Below are 22817 nucleotides of genomic sequence, written 5' to 3'. Positions count from 1 at the left end.
TTATGCTGTGATCACGCAATGATCATCAGCTGCTTGCATATGCGTGGGCCTATGGGCAGTGCCCACCTGGCAATCCGGGATTGGCAGCCCATGCCTACTTAAGGGCTGGGAGAGGTTTGCCCGGAGAGAGAGGGGAAGAGAGGCAGAGAGAGAGAAAGGGAATAAAGTCCTGGAATAAACTGCAGTGAGAAGAGCTCCGGTGCTCGCGTCATCCTTGCGGGTCGAGGGTGGACGCGACACCTTAGACTCACTCTAAGTAACCCAAAAATACTTAGTTCAACAAGGTAGACGTGGGTGGACTCATTTCTTTGGTCTGCCATAGGGTACCCTTTGTGAGGAGAACAGACATTTCTTCGTGTGTTCCCACCCAAAACAGGTGTTGCTCGGGATGGGGAAGAATAAGAAGGTTTGTATGTGGTGACCACACAGATTTTAGACTTGAAATTGGTTTCCTCTTCTTTGAATGCCATAAGAGGTGACACGTTATGTTGAAAGTGAGAGGAAGAGGTGAAAGGTTTTCCTTAATCTTGCTAAAGAAAGTGGGAAAAGCCATCCACGTATTTCTCCATGATTTTTATCCTAAGACCTACATGTATTTCTGCAAGGCCTGTAGTTATCCAACCATCATATGATAGCTTTATTGATTTTGAATTCCAACTCCTCGTTATACTAAATTCTTTGATTGATTTTTTCTATATGCCATTGCTTCATTTTATGGCATCCCGAGGTTATCAAGCTATTACTCTGCTCCAAATTCAAGTAAATTTTCAGTTTAACAAGACTTTATGGCCTTTGCAATTTTAGTTGATTAGCTGGCATTAAAAATAAGCCAAATGTCTTTAATTTGTCTCAGAGGACTTACCCATGGAAAACATTTTCCCAGTCTTAATGAGATACACATACGAACTAGTAAATTCTGTAATGTAGGCAATGTTTCCACTCAGTTGGTCACAGGAAAGTTTGATTGGCTCAGTCTTGTTTTGAGTAATGTCTATTTTATCCTTCTTATAATCTAACCGATATTAGATCCATTAAAGCTGAGCTGTAGTCCAATACAATGTCCGTTGAGGATAATCTGTTTCATAAATCATACATTTAGTTATGGAGTGTTAAAAATATGAAGGAATAACCAGTTTATTTTGTATTTATCTAGGAAAAAAAAAGCAAAGCAAGTAAGTGCCAGCAAGTAAATGTTGGCTCAATTATTTTTGGTATATTTTTCTGCACCACATAATGTTTTTTTATTCTTAAGATTTTATTCTTAAGATTACATTTCATTACATCGGTTGGTCAATTGCTAAGATGAAAAGTATTTTAAACACACTGTTGAGCTAAGTAATACCAAGACTTCTGGGTAAGTTTGTACATACGTATATTTTTCTCCCCTAAGGACTCAGGGCCTGCTTGGTTTGCTGAATCTACAAAATACCCTCCCTTTCAACTGTAAATATTCAGCACGTGACTTAGGAGCTGAATTCTGCTTCAGCTTCTAGGATCAGTTCTGACCTGTAGCAGAGATGATATTGGGAGATCTAGACCTGTTTTGCCTAATATAGGATTCCTGGCCCTGCAGAGAGCTGCTGCAACACTAGTCATGGAGCCTCTGCCCCCTTCCTCATCTGTTGATTGCAGAGGTCTGTGGGAGTAGAACTGGGCTTGGAAACATAACTGGGTTTGGCTCCCCATCCATCCCATCTAGTCGTAATTCTTGCCTTTGGTTATCTTAGTGTCCAAGATACTGTATCTCTCAGAGGTGGTCCCAAGGCGTTTATCACATGATGTCACATGCTACTGTGTTGTTAGTTTGACACATAGAAGGCAATGGGTTGGTAGTTCTTATTTGGTTTTCAATTTCTATTATGTTTCTGCCTCCATAGAGCTTTTCAAGGCAATATTTAATATCTGCTTTATGCTTTGTTTTGGTCATTACACAGTGTGATGAGTGGATTGAAAGGTTGCATACATAAAGAAATTTGGCATTTTAAGAAAAATGTCAATCCACAACACACTATGAAATTGTAGGAAAACTCACTGTATATTGGAAAAAATGTGAATTTGGGGAGAATATGCTGGTAAGTCTTAGTACGGAATTGTTTAAAACACTTTGCAAAATTTATTGCCCTTTAACCAAACAATGAAAACCAAGGACCTTAGAACGTTAAGACAGTTTTATATTACTTTCCAAAGGAAGCCAATGTTTAAGAAAATCACAAAATCAATAGGCAAATAGCCAAAGGTGAACGGTAACCCATTATCCGTCATCAGCCCATCAGCTGCCGGTCTTTTTCTACTCCAATTTCAAGCATAATGATTTAACTGCTGAACAAAAGCTCTGTTATATTTATAAACTATTATCAGTCATTAATTAACGATCATGGTTATGTTTCCAATTCTGTCATTTTGTCATTTAAATCAAGTCACTGCTAACTCTTTAATAAATAATCCCCTTTGATATTTACCATGTTCTTTATGACCTTTAAAATAAAAAAATAACTGAAGAGCATTTCTGAATTTTCTTATTTATTTCATTGGTAGTAGGTTGATGGCTATATCTAAATTTACCGTCTCTGTAGGATCAGTTTTATTTATGTACAACGAGACTAGTAAGTTTATGTAGCTGCTTAACAGCGCAGTAGAGAGACACATTTTCCAATAATACTGTAAGGTCGGTTAGAAGGTTTTCATTTCCCTTTCCTTCTTGACATTTAGCTCTAGAAAGTACTTTACACTCCCAAAATACACACCTGCTGACTTTTCACATTTCAGTAAGTTACAGAGTTAACTCCTGCATCTTTTTGTAACTCTCAAAACAAATAAATGGCATTTTCACAATGAATGGACTCAAGGGCCTGGAGGTTGATGGCTGAGAAACGATGACTCAAGGGTAGCTTGTCAGGTTGGATCTTAGTGATGAAAGTGTTCATCTCATTAATACAATAGTCAATGAAAAACAGCCTTAGAGCACAGACCAAAATCAGCCCATAGACGGGAAAAACATGAACGATCTGACCTAAAGCATAAGCCCACTGAGGTGTCATTTATTGTTGTATATTTTTCAATAGTAGAAAACACACCATCCACATAACACTGCACCATAGTGTATTTCTAAACAACCATTCACAGTCTTCCAGGTTAAAAGGTAAGGAAATATCTTCTTCTTCTTCTTCTTTTTTTTCCTAATGAAGCTTAAAAAGGTTATGAGGGAAGATGAAGAAAGCATGTGTTTATAAATTTATGAATTACAGTAAGTGGGCTTTCCTTAATATCCAAAAGATAATGCCACTGAAATGATCCTATGGCCACCAATATGAGGAAAATTCCACTGATTGTGAAGACTTGAAAAGATGATAGCTAAAAATATCCTAGTGCCAATTAGCTCAAAGAAAGGTTAACTTTAATTGTGTCAAGCCAAACATCCCTCTTTCTCATCCCCTATGCAAGTAACTCACAACTTTCAATCTCCAGGGTGCAGTTTTGCTCATCCAGAGGGTACCTTCGAAGATCCATCATGCATGCTGCGGTGGTTGTAATCCTACAGGGTGAGAAAAAAAGAAAGACATAGCGTAAGTGGGGACCTTTCATGGACACACAGAGACCTAACAACAAACAAGTGTGAATTAAAAAAAAATTAGTGGTGAAATTTTATTTCTAAGCTTCCTAGCCTCAAACCATGTTTACCAGATGGCAGACTGTTTAGAGGTTCCTAAGAGACTACCATAAATAATTACATAGCAAAGTAAATAAGCCGAGTAAAGCTAGAACTGGATAAAATTCTAGAGAGCTGTACCTTCAAGAAGAAATGAAATATGTGAACATCCGATGGCTTAGAGGTTAAATCAGTAATCAAAAACTTTAACAGAAAGGAACCCAGGCCATTTGACTTTGTCGGTGGATTTCGCAAGTACTCAAAGAGACAGCTGTACTAAATCTTCTCAGTCTCTACCAAAAATGAGAAGAGCTCGCCTATCCTCCTGCAACCTTGGTGGACCTCTGAAACACTGCTTGATACAATAGAGAAAGGACCAAGATGTGAGTGAGCAGACACCCAGAGGGACACCCCACCCTCTAGGACCTCTATAGTGGGGGAAAAGTCGAGCCCTCCCCCAACTGCCTCTGCTTCTCTAGCCAGCCATCAGGAGACTTTCCTGCATGTAGGCTGCCCCAATACCCATCCCCATTCGTGGGACCCTGTAAACTACTAGCCCCACCCAGCTACCATGCTCCCCTATCCTCCTGTAACCTCCATGGAACTCTGAAACACTGCTTGCTACAATACAGACAGGACCAAGATGGGAGTGACCAGCCACCCAACAGAACACCCCACTCTCTAGGCCCTCCATAGTGGGGCAAAACCCCGGCCTCTCCCCTACCTGCCTCAGCTTATATAAATAGCCAGCAGGAGAGTTTCCTGCTGAAAAAACCAAGGGAGAGGATCAAGAGACGAACTCTAAAAACTCTAAAGCACAAGCTGTGAGTGCACAGAGTGGATTTATGTATATTCAACAATTTTTTCGTTCCAGAAATAAATATCCCTTGTTCCTGGTGAAGGATTCTTTTAGCGCACTGTTGAATTTAGTTTTCTAGTATTCTATTATGTCCATTATTAATAGAATTAGTTCACCATATACAATAGCTAAAAGTCAAGATATCACAATAACGTTGTCAAGAACTTTGTAGTTTGGATCGACTCTTATTTTTATACTTACTAATGGTGTGAGCTTAGGTTGGCTAAATTAGCTCCATTAGACTTAATGCTTTCATAAACCAACACACCTACTACCTATGAGTACTGTGTGGACAAAATGATTTAATGTGTGCATAATTATTCTCTCGGTGTTCTGTGCTTAACAGATGTTCCGCATATAAAAGTTCTTATTATAGCTGTTATTTCTCATACCACCTCCCATATTCTCCAGCATCTTTAACAGTGTCTGCATCAGTATCTGCAGAACTTATGAGTAAGAGGAAGCTTTACTATGTACTAGATACCATCCTTTTCTCCCCCCATGCCACCCAATACAACAGCAGCAATGAAAACAGCCTTTTACGGTGGCTCACAGCCCCCACTATGTTAGATTCATTTCTCATACTCTGACCCATTTACACTCAACAGGCTCTGTGGACTGAGTGAGGAAGCACTGTCCTGGAATCTGAGCTTACACCACACTTGCTCCATTGACCTTAGCACATTAGTGGGAGGTTCTAGGATCCTGACTCTAGCTGGCCTACCTGAACTTCCATCACCCTTGCGTTTTCTCTTGTACTGGTTTTCTGGAATGTAGGGGTTGAGTGTAGCTGAAATTCAAATGGCTACTCTACTCTTCATAATCTGTTAATATCACTTTAGAATTGAAAAATACTTCCTTAAAAACACAGTTGTCTACAAAATGTAAGGATAATTTAAATGACTCAGAAGTATTTAACTCTATGTTTCTTTTCTTTTATAAGCATTAGGAGGAATGTTTTGCGTAGTGTTTTTTGTTAACTTGGCGCAAGCGAGGGGCATTTGGGAAGAGAGAATGTCAGTCAAGAAAATGACTTCATTTGATTGACTTGTGGGCAAGTCTGTGGGACATTTTCTTGATTAACAATTGATGTGGGAGGGCCCAGCTCACTGTGGGTGGTGTCACTGCTGTGCAGGTGGTCCTGGGTGGTATAAAAAAGCAAGCTGAGGAAGCCTTGAGGAGCAGGTTAGTAAGTTGATTTCTTCCCATCTTCTCTGCTTCACTTCTTGACTTCAGGTTCCGGCACTATTTGAGAACCTGTCTTGGATTCTCTCAAATGACAAACTGGGATTGGGATGTGCAAGCCAAATAAACCCTCGCCTCTCTAAGCTGCTTTATAACTCATGGTTATTATAATCTGTATCACAGCAATGGAAAGTAAACAACTGAAAATTATTAATATGAAAAAATCTATGCAAAAGGAACAACAAATTGCTTTATGGAGGGAGGTTCTTCCATAGCAGTCCAAACCACAATATTTCTGTATCAGTAAATAATATGCATTCTTACAAAAAAAAAAAAAACAAACCAAACCAAGCCAAAAAACTTTCCTATGATGCATGCATTTGTAGGGTAATGACATAATTTGTTTTCCTAATCGTCCATTGATAAGCATTTATATTGTTTCCTATTGTTCAGTTTTATAGATGAAGATGTTCTGGATATATATAATACAATATTCAGTATGCACACATCTTCACTATATATACTATAATAGGATACTGGATACATATTTATCTCAGCTTATAATTTATTATAATATAAAACATTGATATGTATACCAACATTAAATATTATTATTTACATATATGCATATGTAATATAGGGTGCCTCATTTAGCAACATGGACGTTAACTGAGAAGTTATTATTTGTGATGCATAAACATTATAGAGCGTGCTTCCAAAAAGCTCGTTGGTATAGATTCATCACTTGGGTTAGCCTTTTTGTGTAGCTGAGAGAGTGAGAAGCACAAAATATATGAAACTGCCAGCAATATAACATTGTATTCTGTTTTATAGTAAACTTACATTTATGAATTAAAGGAGTTTCTTCTAAAATAATGATGGATAGTATTATAAATCCATAAAAAAGAGCACAGACACTTAATGACTACATTTTTAATGACTATCCAGAGTAGATTTGTTTATACCTGCATTTCCATAAACAAGTATAAAATTGTAATGGTGGGTTATGACGTAAATACAATGTTACCACCAGGCAATAGAAGGTTTCTATCTTATTATGTTATTAGGGGACTATAATACCATGTGGGGGTCATTATTGATCAAAACTTCACTGTGACACATGGTTTTCATTTTTTCTTTAATTTACATACTCAACACAGTTTCCCCTCTCTTCTCTCCTCCTGTTCCCTTCCCCCACCTCCTTCTTTCCCCATCCACTTCTCCTCCTTCCCCATTCAGATGGGGATCTGAATCTCTTTTGGGAATCAACAAAGCATGACATATAAGCTGATACAGGACCAAACTTCCCTGCGTCAAGACTGAAAAAGGCATCCCACCATAGGTAATAGCTTCATAGAGCCAGCTCATGCATCAGGGACAGGTACTGGTCCCACTCTTAGGGGGCACTCAAAAGACCAAGCTACACACTGTCACCCAGATGCAGAGGGCTTAAGTAGGTCCCGTGCCAGTTCCCTAGGTGCCCATGACACATACTTTTTATAAACTATATACATATGAAATATGTTTCCTCTGAGAAACCTTAAACAAAATGATTTATTATAGGCAACCTCAACATAAAAGGTACAAATGAAAACTACTGTATTTGTGTAAAATCACTTCCTCCACACAAATGTCATCTATTTTAAGCACATAGACTTCAGAGTGTATATTAGGGAATTGCAAAGTGAGCTGCTGTAGGACTACAGGTGCTTTCTCCCATCCACGTACTAACCAGGCCGACACTGCTTAGCTTCTGAGATCAGATGAGATCAGGCACGTTCAGGGTGGTATGGCCATAGACCTATGGGTGCTTTCTAAAACACATTGCTGGCCAAACCCCAGTTCTTTGCTAATTCTCTTTGCTTCTCCTTAGGAAGGTGAAAGTTCATCTGATGCCTTTGGAGCCTTCTTACGCAGGATATGAGCCAATTTAATTTAGATTTACTTTAACATTAGATAACAGTACAATGGTGTTTCAAATTTAGTTACATTTTTCAAGGTGTTATACAAAATTATTCTTATAGTAGTTTTATTCCAGAGTCCACATAATGTTCTGAGGCTTGACCCATATTCAGTGTGCTTTCTACTCTTATTGCTTGGGTTCCTTGGCCTCTTCCCCTCAAATATTCTGTTGTGATACAAGAGAGAAATGATTAATAAATTCAGCCAGGGAAGCAACCTATGAACCCGCGGAAGTGTAGCTTCTGGAGTTGCCTGATGCAAAAACCACCTCCATCTTGGCATGCCTGTCTTCTAAATCTCAAACTCTGAGAAGGATTTTACAAGCCCAACTTGTGCAGAAAGCCTCCCCAAATTATTTAGTGGTAGTTGGAGGAAAGGCACAGAAATACCAATGTGGTCCACAGATACTCATCAGGATCTTTAAGAAGAGAAAGAATATTGGGACTCAAACAAGGATCTGAAGCAGGAGCTCACTCATATAGGCTTTAGTCTGGACAAATGCATACAACAGAGAGTTGGACTTTGATACTAAGAGTTTGGCATTTCAAGATGTCACAATACTTACGGCTAAGTGAGCTAAGCGCATGAGCAATTGGCACGGGGAAAATAATTGCTCAGCAGACATCTCCAAGAGCATCAATAAAAAGAGAGATGTCCCTAGGCAGAACTATTTGGTTCTTCTGTCTTAGGGTGAGAAGCACCAGTGAACATCTGTAAGAATAATTGCTCCCTGTGTTTTCATTTGTCCTCTTGTCTAATATGATGGCCGGCAGCGGTGAGCCACCAGTACAGTTAATTCCCACCCTCGTGAGAGTGTGCTCTCTCTGGATGATCATATGAGCATTTCATGGAATGAAAGGTATCAAAGATCACAAACTGGATTGATTAAGGGCTTCAGAAGTTTGTTTCTTTTTAAAATGCTGTTTTTAATGCTCGACACTGAAGGTATGCGTCCTCTGTGTCTGAAAATACTGTGATTAGCAGACAGTGAAGCAAAGAACAACGGGGAAGAACCAGCTACAGGCCAAAACATTAACTATTCATTCTTCTAAAGACAAATTTCCCAGAGGTGGCTTCATGATAGAAGAACATTCATCTGTTCTTTCAAAGACATTTAGAAGAGCTTACATTATAATCTAATTTATTGACATTTTGAAGGTTAGGTCAGAAACTGCAGTGGCTGTGTTGTGCTCCCAGAGCATGGATTCTGATGCTGTAGTTTCTATTCATTAAGGTGGAAGCTGCACAGCCATCAACCTTAGGCTCCACTGGAACTGCAAAGTACCTCTAATGTCTGAGGCTGGTATGGTTCCTAATGCCGACTATACGCTATCCTGGGACTATTGGCTCATAAGTAGCCTCTTCTCATGGCTCCTAAGTCTCTGGTACTCTGTTTTGCTCTGTAAGGACTCCTATGCTTCTGTTGGGCTCATCACTGTATCACGTGATATACACTCAGGTTCAGAGGATTAGGACATGACATCCCAGAGAAAGACAGTGGTCTGACTGCCATAGTGAAGTATTTAGTTTCCTACTCATATTAGTCTTGCTATCCCGTTGTCATCTACCTCCACCCCAAATCCAACTAAGGAACCTGACACCTGATGTAGAAATACTCCAAGTTCAGAGTCTGTAAGTGGGAATATGGAGATTCAGGCAAGCTGAACTCTAGAGCAGTGTCCTCTCCAGATGCATCTAAGGAGAGAACATTTGGCCCAGTAAAATTTCTACTATATCAGGGAAATAAACTTAAAATTCTAATCTTACCAAAATTTTAGCATTCATAATTTTAGCATTAGTCATCAGCAATTTGGGGCATTTACTATCTGATTAATAATGAACATTAAAAAAAGAGGACCTACCAGAAATAAGAAATATGGTAAGTACAGGTATCAAGGTTAAAAAATATCTAATGCTGTCATATTTTGTTCTGCCTAAAAGAACCCACTGTCAACTGGTGTGGGAAGTCCTCTGTATATGGTTGCTTTGGGCCAATGGCTTAGCAGAATATAGCCAGGCTGGAAGAGATAGATATATAGAGAGTAGGCAGAGTCATTGAGAAGCCATGTAGTTGCTGCCAGAAAAGATGCACCAGAACCTTGCTGGAAAGCCACAGCCATGTGGTGATACACAAAATAATAGAAATTGCTTAATTTAAGATGTAAGAGCTAGCCAATAAGAAGCTAGAGCTAATAGGTCAAGCAGTGATTTAATTAATACAGTTTCTGTGTGGTTATTTCGAGTCAGGGTGGCTGGGAAATGAACTGAGTAGCCTCCCCCAACAATCAATGAAGTCTTATATATGATGGAATCTTGGGGCACAGTAACAATAGAAAAAAGAGATGGCCACATATTTTGAAAAAGACAGATGAGTTTTCTTTATTGGACTTCGGCTTGAGCCAATCAGACGTGAACTTTGTGTTCATTTAACAAGGGAACTCTTAGACTTTTAATGTTTTTTTTTTTTTTTCTACAATAGGCTAGAATTTGGTAGTTGTTCATGGATCATGGCACAATTTTGAACAATGTTTTCCTTCCTGTGCACAAGCCTCCAGGCCTTGTGTGGTGGAAAATAAGTGATCAACTCCTTTTGGCAACTAATGATTTGCAACTGGCATTATCATCTTGCATCCAGACCTGTGATAGGGCCGAAGGACTTTCAGTACTGGAATTGGTGGGAAATACAAGGACAGAGCAGAACACATACGTATTTGCTTCTGTGCACAATAAGCCAAGCTAATCTTGCATTATAGTTTTAGACAACTATTTCTGAAATGATTGACAGCTATATGCAGAGCTTAGTATAGTATGACCCAAAGATTGAAGTGACAAAGGGGTAAGACACAGTACGAAGGTAGAGACTACAAGCCTTATTTAATGTGTGTGTGTGTGTGTGTGTGTGTGTGTTCATGAGCGTACATTTGTGTGGGTATACCTGTGAGTGCTTATGTGTATAAATTTGTTGGGTGCACATGTATTTGTTATGTGTGTAAATGTAGGCATTATATATAAAAGCCAGAAGTCAAGTCTAGTATGTTATTTCGCAGATGCTGTCTAGCTTACTTCTTTGGAGACAGGGTTTTGCATTTGGCCCCAGCAGAGCAGGATGGCTGCCTGCTAGCCAGCCAGCAAACCCTAGAGATCCATTTGCCCCCATTCTGCTAATGCTGGGATTATAAGCACATGCCATCACACCAAGCTTTTTTACTTGAATTTTGGCAGCAGGTTGTCATGTTTGCTTAGTAAGCAATTTAACAACTGAGCTATCTCTCTCCTTCCCTCCTGTTGTCCTTTTTTTTTGTTATCCATCAGATGTTTATAGGCTCTAATAAAAAAATCAATGGGCCTTTGGCTTCTGTTTTTTAGCAAACACAGCCTTCAAGTTTTTTGCAACGTTACCTCAGCAACTGTTATCATAACCCACGTATCAGAAGTATTTCCTCCAGCAAATCAGTGGGAAGCTGATCACTGCATTTTTTAGTTTAGTTCTTTTCGAAGTTAGTGATTTTGAATTAAACTTGGAACAAGTGAAGTTACTGGGCTGGCTTAGGCTTTTCTTCAGTAATACTTCTTTCTTGACTTTGTCATTTGTATCTTCACTAGTTTTCACTGGGTTTGACTTCCTAGGTGTGGGAACACTTTGGTCTATAGTTCAACATTTTATGACAAAGAAAGCAAGTTTCCAATAGGGACCAGGCAAAGGATCCAGATGCTTACTTGCTTTTTATTTGAGCTGGTTCCTACCTGTCTTATAGGCTCTGGAATAACAAAACATAGCATCTTTGTCTGCTAATAGGTACTTTCCGAATTTTATTATTAGTTTGTTTATTCTTTAATTTTAATATTAAAATTTTTACATTTAATATAATATGGTTTGATTATATTATTTCCCCTCCCTCAACTTTTTCTAGATCCTTCCCACTTTCTTATTCATGGAACTTCATGCTTTCCCTCTTTCTCTCTCCCTCTGCCTCCCCCATAAAACAAAACAAAAGACAAAAAAAACCAAAGATCAAAACAAAAACTAAACCCAAACCAATGAGATAATAAATGATAAAACAAAGGTAATAAAATAAAACAGAACAAAAAGCAACAAAACAAAAACAAAGTAGAAGCAAATAAAAAGCATATACAAAACAATCAAACAAAATACCCCATAAAGTCTCTTTTTCTGTTGGTAGATTACTCCTAGGCATGGGGCTAGCCCTGGGGAGATACCCAGTGGCATTCCATTGAAGGAAACTAATTTTTATTTTCCTAACAGGTATTAATATCAATACCACAGCTTCTTGGCTAGTGGTGGGATTTTATGCTTATTTTCCTGTTGGATGTTTCTAATTCTTGGATGTTATGAATGGGGAGCAACAGATATGAATAAGCAAGTACATTTGTAGTAAGATGTAGTTTTTTGGATATATTTCCAAGGGTGGTATAACTGGATCTTGTGGTAGACCAATTTTCAGCATTTTGAGGAACATGCACACACTGATTTTCACAGTGGCTGTGCCAGTTAGCGTCCTGAGATCCTTGATTGTGAGTTATATTTTTTGGATACAGCAGAAAGGTGGGCATTGTTTTCCATTCCAGTCTTTAGTTTGTGTCTTTTTATTGGAGAATTAAAACCAACAGTGACATTAAGAATTATTAATGAGCAGTCCTTTTCAATATCTGTTATCTTGTTATTGTGGTGCAGGTTTTCCCCAAGGCTTTTTATTTACTGCTCTGGGATTATTTTATTCCCTGTGTCTCTTTAGTGTACTTAACCTTCTCTTCAGACTGAAGTTTTCCTTCATGTGCCTTCTGCAGAGCTATATAGTGGACAGAACTTGTTTTTAATTGTGAAATGGTTTTCTTTCTCTTTAGATGGTGACTGATAGTTTTGCTAAGTACAGTAGTATGGCTGGTATCTGTGGTCTCTATTTGTAGAACATCCACCCAGTTGCTTCAGTTCAGAGTCTCTATTGAAACATCAGGTATTATTTTAGTGGTCCTGTCTTTAGATGGGACTTGGTCTTTTGTCCTTAACAACTTTTATTATCTTTTTTGGTTGTTCTGTACATTTGGTGTTTTGGATATTATATGTTGTGGGAAGTATATTTTCTGATCCTGCCTATTTGGTGTTCTATATCTCCCTTTTTCATTTAGGGGACTTTTCTTCTATGATTTTGTTAAAAATATTTCTGCACTTTGACTTGGGTTTCTTCTGACTTCGCTATCCCTATTATTAAGAGATTTGGTCTTTTTTATAGTATCCCAGGTGTTCTGGATGTTTTGTGCCCTGATTTTTTTTAATTTACCATTTTCTTTTACTGAGCTGTCTGTTCATTACTTCTACTTTGTCTTCAAATTCTCTCTTCCATGTCTTTTAATCTGCTGGGGAGTCTTAACGCTCAGGTTTTTTTTTTTTTTGATAACCTCAGTTTTCAGGTCCAGTTTTTGTTCTGTTGTGCTTTCTTTAGTAATTCTATTTCTTGGTTAAATTCTACTTTCATGCCCTAAATTATTTTCATTATTTTACTCAACTATTTTGGTTTTCACAGTTTTTATCTTGGTGTTTATTCATATCCTCCTTAAGATCTGTGACTACATCATAACTGGTGTCTTGAAGCTCTTATTTTATGCTTCAGCTAAATTTCTTTTCCCAGGGCCTCCTACAATAGCATTGCTGGCTTCTGAAGTCTTTGTGTTCGTTGGATACATGCATGTTTTTGCTCTGGGACCTAGGGATATGGAATCAGAGTGTTAAAAGTGATTTCCTGGTGTTGACATCTGGTGGCTGTTCTGTTCTTTGGTTGCTGTGGTTCCTGCTGGATCCCAGAAAGAATGGCATTTGTGGGGTCTCTGATTCCAAGCCAAGTGTGTTGGCTGTGGAGTACCTGATACTCTAGGAGTCCACAGGAAGTGACACAGAATGGAGATGGTAGAAGGAAAGGCTGAAATGGGTTGTAGGTAAGAGCTAGGGAAACCTGGATCCTGGGTCCACACACAGTGGCAGAGTTTCAAGGGAAGAAGGTGGCATGGGAGGAGGGACTGAGGTGGACAGGTAGCAGAAGGTTTAAGAGTAAGTCTGTAGCAACCATATTGGAGGTTTTGAAGGCGCTACTTTCTATTTTTAAATGATAAATTAATCAATTACAGATGTACATGTTTGCAGGATACAAAGTGATGTTGTGATGTATGAGTTCAGTGTATAATGATTAAATCAAGCTAATTAATATATCTTTTTTCATTTATTTTTTTCTGGTGAGAGCCCATGGTATTTTCTTATTGATATTGAAACAGAACAGCATATTATTTACTATTACTAAGAGAAAAAAACCAGTCCTTTTTCATATTGAACAATAAACTTCCATTTGCCAAAACAGTATGAACAAAAGCAACAAACTGGAAGGTACTGAGGTCTTGATTACAGATTGTACTGCAAGGTGAAGACAGTATCCTACCATACTATGCTATAAACAGACCCACTAAGATTCCAGAACTGAACCCACAAGTGTGGAGTCAATTGATTTTGACACAGGACTAAGAATACAGTCTTCAAAGGATGACCTCTTCAACAACGGTGCCTGGAAGACTGGCTATGCATAAGTAGAATAATGAAATTGGATCTTTATCTCAAACAATTAATTTTTAACTTCTTGATCCCAGGCTCCACTTGTCTCCCTGTTTTGTAGACTTGGTGTTGAATGCTAATGACTGTCCTCTCCGTGCAATCCAGGCAGTCATTTCCAGATAATTATCTATATTCTAAATGTTGTTTAAATGGGATCATTATTATTCAATTCTGTTGGGCCAGAGTGATTCATGGACCATTTTGAAATATGAAAAGCAGTTCACAAATCAATGTAGGGGTAGGGTGTGCAGAGAAATGCTAATAGAGCAATAGTGATTAAACAGGCTCATGCCAAGGGCTGTGCCAACTCTAGTCACGTGTTACTGTGGGTATCTGGCCAAATTTTTTTCTGAATAATATCATTATAATCATATAGCTGTGAACTCTATAAAGTTTATAATTATTTCTATAATGTTTAACATTAACTGGTAACCACTTTGCTAAACTATGCATCAGGAAACAGAAATGATCAATCAGAGCACTTTCTTTTTATCCTTTCAGTTTCCACGAAGACATGTTATGAGTAAATACTGCAGCAGTAAGCCACTGAACAATGGGAAGGGACCTAGATGCTGTGGGAACTTCTTTAGCAAATGGCTTTTGAGATCCTGGACAACTTTGGGTGTGGTCTTGGTGTACCATAAAAACAAGATGTAGAAAAGTGCTCTCTCTCTCTCTCTCTCTCTCTCTCTCTCTCTCTCTCTCTCTTTCTCTCTCTCTCTTTCTCTCTCTCTCTCTTTCTCCTGCTAGATTTGGTTCCTGTTCCCTGCTAATGCAGAGGACTGTTGATCTGTGAGTCTACCCCTAAATAAAGAACCCTTTATTATACTCAATTCTGAGCTAGTATGGGACTACTTTATCATGTTCATCTACACCTAGATATTAAAGGAAAAGTGACAGTGAAATCTAAAGAAAATATTTGCTTCAAGCAGATGCTGTGGATGAGATAGCAATAATGATATATTAATACATTCCTAGGATAATTTTCAAAAGGACTCAAAAATAAAAGGCAAGGAAAATAAGTGAGTCTTTGTCCAGGACTGTTAATTTTGGGATAATGTGTAAAACTGTGATATTGCCTTGTACTGTTTTCTCTCCCAAAACCAAGACCTGACATGTTTGCTTAAAAGTGATCAATCATCCCAAAAATAGTATTCACTAGGGGGGGATATATGATACACAAGTCACCAAGCATTTAAGATACTGCCTTATCTAGACAGATGTGCTGTAGAGGCAGAGAACAGAACAAACATATATGCAAGGAAGGAAAGCATACGCATGTAAAATACATGTGTAAAATTTAGCACGTTATTGTTTTCATTAAATAAACAACAATGGAAGAAATCCTGAAATTAGGAGCCTTGGAGTAAATTTTGACCTGTTCCTCCCTCTTGTCTGTGGGCATCTTACACACGCAGGAAAGGATTTAAGGTTCTCTCTCCTTTGAGTTTTATTGTCACAAACATTTCCCTCATGATGCCAGGAGCACAATGTTTGGAAGAGGACACAGTATTTTCAAATTATCAATTTAAAAGATGAACAAATGATATTTTAATGAAAATATGACTTTTGTGCATTTTGGCATATCTCTACAGTACCAAAAATCACAAATAAGATTATTATCTAATGATATGAAACTTTATTGCTTGCTAAATTATCCCCCCTGTACTCCCAGTGAATCTCCTGTCCTTCTCCCACCAAGTCCTCACCCCTCATGTATCTTTGATTTGTTCTTGTTAAGCACAATTTTTTTTAAATCAGCATCTTTTATGAGATACAAAATAAAATTAGCTCCTTTATTAACTTTTATAAAGCCAATTTTAAGTTAGTAAAATCTGTAGGGGTCAGATCTATCATCAAATGCTATTTTAAAATTAGGTATAATGTTCATTTCTATAATGAAGAAATGATAAATTAAACAAATTAAAGACTATTTTACAGCCATCAAATTATTGTATGATGATAATGGATGTTTATATTCCCATAGGGAATTTAGATGTCATACAATGGTAAGGAGAAAATAAATGGAGCCTTTTGTTATGGTAAGCATTTTGACAGAAGTCTTCATGCAGTGGTTATGTCTTGACCTGAACATTTTATTTACAGCTACTTGCTTACTAGCATGCACAGAACTGAGAACTGTTTCTTCTCTCTTTTAAAATGTGTTTGTGTGTGCATGAATATGGAAACTGAGTGCCCATGAAGGTCAGAAGAAGATGTTGGTTTTCTTGGAGCTGAAGTTTCCAGTGGTTTTACTTAACAAAGATGGGTGCTGGGAAATGAACAAGTAGCATGTCCTCTTAACTGCAGAGCTCTCTCTCTAGATCTCAACGATATTCATCATGTAATAAACAATAACTGGTAAACACCTGCTTTAGGGCTAGGATAAATGGTTGCACAACTCTTGTGAGTATACAATGAATTACTTTGTAATAGTCAAAATAAACAAATAGATTAGATCTAGATGTCTCAATATATGAACCTTACATAGTGTGTGGAAAAATAAACAAGTAAGATACCAAACTAGAAAGGATGTTTACAAAAAGCAGCATTGATGTTAAGTTTTGGTTAAAAAAAAAAAAAACAAAAAGAAAAAAACAAAACAAACAAACCAACCAACCAACCAAAACAAACAAACAAACAAACAAACAAAAAAAAACACCTCTAGCATGTATGCCCTAAGAAGCCATAGGTAGTCACCTAAAAGATGCTGACAAGTTACACTGTAGAGGCAGGGGAGGGGAGAAAGGGGAAGGGAGGGAGGAGAGGGATGGGAGGGAAGGATATGGGCTGAGAGAAATGAAGATGGAGCTGCAGTGATTTCTGATTCTTCCTTCCTTTTTCCATTCATTGCTTTTCTCACCCCATCTTGTCTCCCTTCCCCCAGCTTTCCCTTCCTTTCCCTTCCCTTTCTCTTCTTTTTATTTCTCCACTCTCGCTTCACTTTGATCATTTTATTATCATTTTATCCTTAAGAAAAAGCAAATAGCCGGGCAGTGGTGGTGCACGCCTTTAATCCCAGCACTCGGGAGGCAGAGGCAGTCTGATCTCTGGGAGTTCGAGGCCAGCCTGGTCTACAAGAGCTAGTTCCACAACAGGCACCAAAGCTAAAGAGAAACCCTGTCTCGAAAAAAACCAAAAAACAACAAAAACAAAAAACCCCCAAACAACAACAACAACAAAAAAAAAACACCAAAAAAAAAAAGAAAAAGCAAATAGAGGCACATGCTAGTATGTTTTAATCTCTTTATCACATTCAAATTAGATGTCCTCATAGCGACAGAAAAATCCTTGAATAACCCCCTACTTACACTCTCATGGTAAATGTCATTTAAAACTGGGCAGGGTTGCCTTGCTGTTCCCTATCTCAGACCAGCTATAATGAACAGAAACCAAACTTTATCTCTCTCTTACATGCATTTATTATACTAACTGACATTTAATAATGGTACCGACTCTAATTTTCTGAGTGGCATTCCATCCGTCAAGAACTCTGTTCCCTTAACTGGGTGCTGGTGTTTGGAAAGCTTGTGCCTTCTCTCACGTTTCTCATGGCCCTTTGCAGTCACACATGCCTTAGTTTGACTACTTGTTGTCTGATGTGACTGCTATTTGAATAGATGGCAAGTATTATGAGGCAAATGACTTCATAATGATTCATTTACCAAGCTTTGCCCAGTGTCTGCCTCAGAATTGATGTGTAGGCTTAATAGAATCAGCAGGAACTTAAGGGAATCCTGAAATCATGATTTCTCAGAAGAAGACAGAGAAAGACCAATGTGCTGTCTGCATTAAAAAATTATGTCAATGTTGTTTGGAAAGCAAATTTATGGTAAGAACCCATATTTGTCACTCTGATTAAATTTCTTACTAAAAATCCATCTTGAAGTAAATAAACAAACACAGATTACTGGCATTTGGATAATTTCCAAGGCGAAGAATTCGCTTGAATTGTGCTTACATTAATGTCATTGTAAGACTGCCAACTCAATTTAGATAAGATATAGCATTCAGGAGAATTAGCCAAGTTTACTTGTGAATATAGCACACTATCCAAATAATCCATCGTTATACTTTGATAATTTATTTTAATGTATTTGACAGTGTATTTAAATATTTGGAGATATTTTATCAGCTTACTATCAATTAAGTATCAATAATATTATGATGAAAAATATTAAAAAAACAGAACATATCATTTATGTAAATGAAAAATATTTTTGAAGGGAGTATACGTGGGTACTGCCCTCCTCTTAAATCATTTCTTGAAGCTTACACTCAAATTTTCTACAAATAAATTAATTCCTTTTGTAAAGAAGCATAAATGCTACCTTGAGTCCTGCAGATCGAAACTTGTGTGCCGAGGGGCTGTGGTGGGCACTTTACACATCTGCCTTCTTCTTTGTGGGGCCATTATTGCTGGGTCAGAAAGAAAGCTGTGTAGACAGAGGTGGGGAGTGGTGGCCAGGAGCTGTCCTTCTGTGCTGGGTCCTGTTCTGCCTTGAAGGCCTGGATCTAGTTTTAAAGCACCCCTCCCCCCTTGCCTTTGCCTTTCTAACCTGTCCATTCATAAGAGAATTGTACAAGATTTTGAAGTGAATTGGAAACATTCTGATACCTGTCCAGCAGTCAGGATTAACTGATCTTTCATTGCTTTTGAGCTGTTCTGCAGTCTTGCATGTTGTAGAAAATAAGATGCTAAGAAAGCCTTACCTGTAAGCAAACCCACAGCTGCAGTTACTTGATGCCCCGTGAGCCGCGCCTGGCCTTTCCACTTTGCATTGCCTTTGTTTATCCCTTCTTTTAATGTGCTATGCTTTTAAGAAACTCTACATCTCCCTGAAGGAACCGGATACTTGGGCTCCGGGAGGGACGGAGAGGAAAAGCAATGAAAAGGGAAAGCAATGATAGAGAGAACCATGATAGGGTTAGGGAGAAACCTGGTTAGGGAAAATCCCAGGAACCCACAAGGACGACCCCAGCTGAGACTCCTAGCAATAGCGGAGAGAGTCCCTGAAGTGGCCTTCCCTGTAATCAGAATGGTGAATACCCTGCCATCATAGAACCTTTGTCCAATAACTGCTGGAAGCAGGTGCAGTGATCCACAGCCAGGCACCCAAACGAGCTCCAGGAGTCCAACTGAAGAGAGGGAGTAGTGATAATATGAGAGGGGTGGCGCGGGGGATGGAGGGGAGTCAATATCAAGATGAGGAAATCTACAGAAAACTTAACCAAGCTCATGGGAACTCAGGAGCTCTAGACAGACAGCTATAGAGCCTGCATGGAACCAAACAAGGCCCTCTGCATGTGGGATACAGTTGCATAGCTTGGTCTGTCTGAGAGGCCCCAGGAAGTGGGACCAGGATCTCTCCCTGGTGCATGAACTGGCTGTTTGGAGCATATTCCCTATGGTGGGATGCCTTGCTTAGCCTTGATGAATGGGAGAGGGGCTAGGTCCTGTCTCAACTGAACGTACCAGGCTTTCTAGACTCCCCATAGGAAGCCATACCTTTTTGGGGAGAGGATAGGGGTGAGGTGGAGGGGGGTGGGAGAGGTTGGGGGAGAGGGAGGAGGGATGGGAGGGGAAATTGTAGCTGGTATGTAAAATGAATAAAAACAAATAAAAAACAAAGAAAATCTACATCTTGGGCACCTGAACTCGATATATCTTATTTTCTCACTAATTATTGAGATCTCTAAAATTTTTGTCCCATGTTTTCAATAATCTATGTGTTATAACAGTTTGTGAGCTGTCCCTAATTACATCCTATATAATATATATATGATAATATATATCATATCATATCCTAATAGATCCCGATTAGACACATTGTCAGAATGTATGTCTCATGCCAGTATGGAAGAAGAAGAGGATCAGGACATATCACTTCTATCTGACTAGCTATCGGCAACTGATCATTGTTAGGAAAGGCGGAATCAGTTTTCTTCAGGAATGTGGTCCTGCTTCAGTGGACAGTGAATGGTCTTCATCTATGCACAAACAGGAAGTACTACGTGGACTCAATGGTTGGGAGAGAAAAGTAGTCAGGGAAGATAAAACAAGAATTGGAGGTGAAGGAATAGGGGTGGGTTTGGCTAAAGCATATTGTATCCATGTACAGTATTCTCAATAAAAAATAATAAACGTGTATCTCATGGGATACACAAGACCAGTTATGCCTTTTATTGCTTCTAGAAAAAATTCAAGGAGCAATAGATTATGACATCATTGGCTTTGTCACTCTCCTGCACCAGTTTTTGTTTTGTTTTTGTTTCTGGTTTGCATACAGTCACTAAGATATTTATTGGTGTTAGCACAGATTGGGAATTTGGTTTCATGGCCCGACCATTTAATGACTTATGTAAATAGGCTAATGGATTACAGGGGCAGAATTCTATACTCTGCGGAGTGAGAGACGGCGGAGGCTGCTGTGTTATTTTTCTTTGTTTTGTCTAGTTTACTGTTTTGGATGCAAGACAATTATGTCCCGTGGAGTGGAGAGCAGCCATTTGACATCTGGGCAATGAATTCTCATGCTTTTGTGTTTACTCCTGACCTGTGGCAAAGTGTAGATCTGAATTTATGAGCACTTTGGTGTTTTCTGTAGTTCAGGAAAGCCTTTGCCTCCTGTTACATGAGAGTATTAATAAATTAGATCACAAGGCCTCTTGGCACAAAGGAACTTGGTTTTGATTAGTTTATACAGATAAATAAATACATTAATCACATGTTTCTAAGTTCTCCAAAAATAAGAAAAAAATCTAGAATTTCTTAGTTTTCTTTCAACTTAAAAATCATTTCTTATAGAAGATAGCAGAGCTATTTTAAAAATGCAAGGTCACTTAACATAAATCTTTAACTAATTAATGAGCATAATTAATTAAAAGTTAATCTAACATGAAACATCTGTATTTTTATTTGTGTGTATCAATTTAATATGAAATACATGTTCCTATATTGGTTTTCCTTGATTTACACAGATTTATGGATCAAATATGCTAATTTTAACATAACATATTTGAGATTGTGAAACATGCAATTATTTTCAAGTAAATTGGATCATTATGCTGATACCTTTATTTTATTAACTTGCTTTTGTAATATATCAGCTTGAGAATGTTTCTCATGATATCAAAATTAGTATCCGAATTAAGATTAAACTGGGTGAATTTGTGGGTAATCATTGGGCACCGAAATTATTTTTCAGTAAAATAGAAAACTTAAAAATTAGCTACTGTTATAGTTAATTTTAGATGCTAACGACTCATATCAGAAGGGGGAACCTCACTGAAGAATTCCATCAGCATTGCCTGTCCACATGTATATGGGGCATATTCTTGATTGCTAGCTGATGTAGGAAGGCTTCTGTCCATTTTGGGTGGGTACCAGCCCTAGGTAGGTAGGTCAGGGATGTATAAGAACTTGGGTCTGGAAGCAAGTCAGTAGGCAGCATTACTCCATTGGTTTTTCCTTCAGGCTCTTGCTTGGGGTTTTTGCATTTGGCTCGCCTTAATGATGGATAATAGCCTGTAAGGCCAAATAAATAAATAAACAAACAAACAAATAAATAAAAATAAAAAATAAAAAAAAACATGCTCCCAAGTTGCATCTGGTCTGTGTTTTATCACAGCAGTGAAGAAGCAAGCTAGAATACCTACTGAACATACTTCTAAATTTATCTGTTTTTGCTTCTTGTTTTTATGCTTTAGAGATGTGCATTTGCGATATGTCAACATGTGTGTTTGCTTTTATTATATATCTTTAAAAACACTTGGAGTGAATATAGTCAGCTGTAGAACATTTTGCCTGTCAGGTGTGGCCTTTTACTCTATTGGCCATCTGAGGTGCTCACAAATAATAATTTTTCCTATACATCATCCCTTCATTTTATTTCTGAGATATCAATGGTTTGTTCTGGTTAGGAGCAACAATGTAAGGAAAAATAGCTGTAAGTATGTGTCTTTGTTATGCAAGGAAAGTTTTGTTCAAAGCTGTGGTCCACACCATAATACTCTCTGGACTCATTTACACTTTTTAAATTTACTAATATGTGCACTTCTTGTAAGTTAAATCTGAAAACTGCTTTGTTGTGCAGTTACTGATGTAAGTGAGCCATGGTGAATCCATTGCTTGTGAACACCCTCATGTAGTTATGACAAAGATACTAATTCTTGAAGAAGCAGTTGTATCACATGACCTGCATGGGAGTCAAGAAGATCAAAGGTCAAACCAGTTTTAGCAGTACAGACCTGTGTTCTTTAGCTACTCTGGAAGCCAAGGCAGGTGGATCATGAGTTAGAAGCTTGTCTAGACTATACAGTGAGTTCAAGTCCAACCCGAGCATCTTGGTGAAAGAGTGTTTCAAACAAAAAGTTAGAAAGTTTGGAGGGGCATAGCACTATGTCAGAAAGCCGGGCAATTCCCAGCATGGCAAAATAAGGGAAAAGAGAACAGAAGTGGCAAATTTGTAAGTAAACTTTGCCTTGATTTATAAATCTCAACTCTGACCACAAAATATAAAACCAAGTAAAATTTGTAAACCTGGCTTTAG

At 38.2% G+C, this 22817-nt stretch overlaps 1 protein-coding gene across 2 annotated transcripts in view; it reads right to left on the bottom strand.

The window, feature by feature from the left end:
• Gabrb1 (gamma-aminobutyric acid type A receptor subunit beta1) overlaps positions 1-22817 on the bottom strand; it is a 362113-nt gene that overhangs the window by 82182 nt on the left and 257114 nt on the right. For both annotated transcript variants that reach the window (XM_050149556.1, XM_050149557.1), the window contains exon 5: positions 3450-3532. In XM_050149556.1, coding sequence (XP_050005513.1) covers positions 3450-3532 — 83 coding nt within the window. The remainder of the gene's footprint in view (positions 1-3449; positions 3533-22817) is intronic.

The sequence above is a fragment of the Alexandromys fortis genome, unplaced genomic scaffold (genome assembly GCF_014885135.2).
Source record: "Alexandromys fortis isolate MF-2015 unplaced genomic scaffold, M_Fortis_MF-2015_v1.1 scaffold_0, whole genome shotgun sequence".
NCBI classification, from domain to species: domain Eukaryota; kingdom Metazoa; phylum Chordata; class Mammalia; order Rodentia; family Cricetidae; genus Alexandromys; species Alexandromys fortis.
Note: the sequence above shows the minus strand (reverse complement) of the source record. Positions and strands in the feature narration are given on the sequence as shown.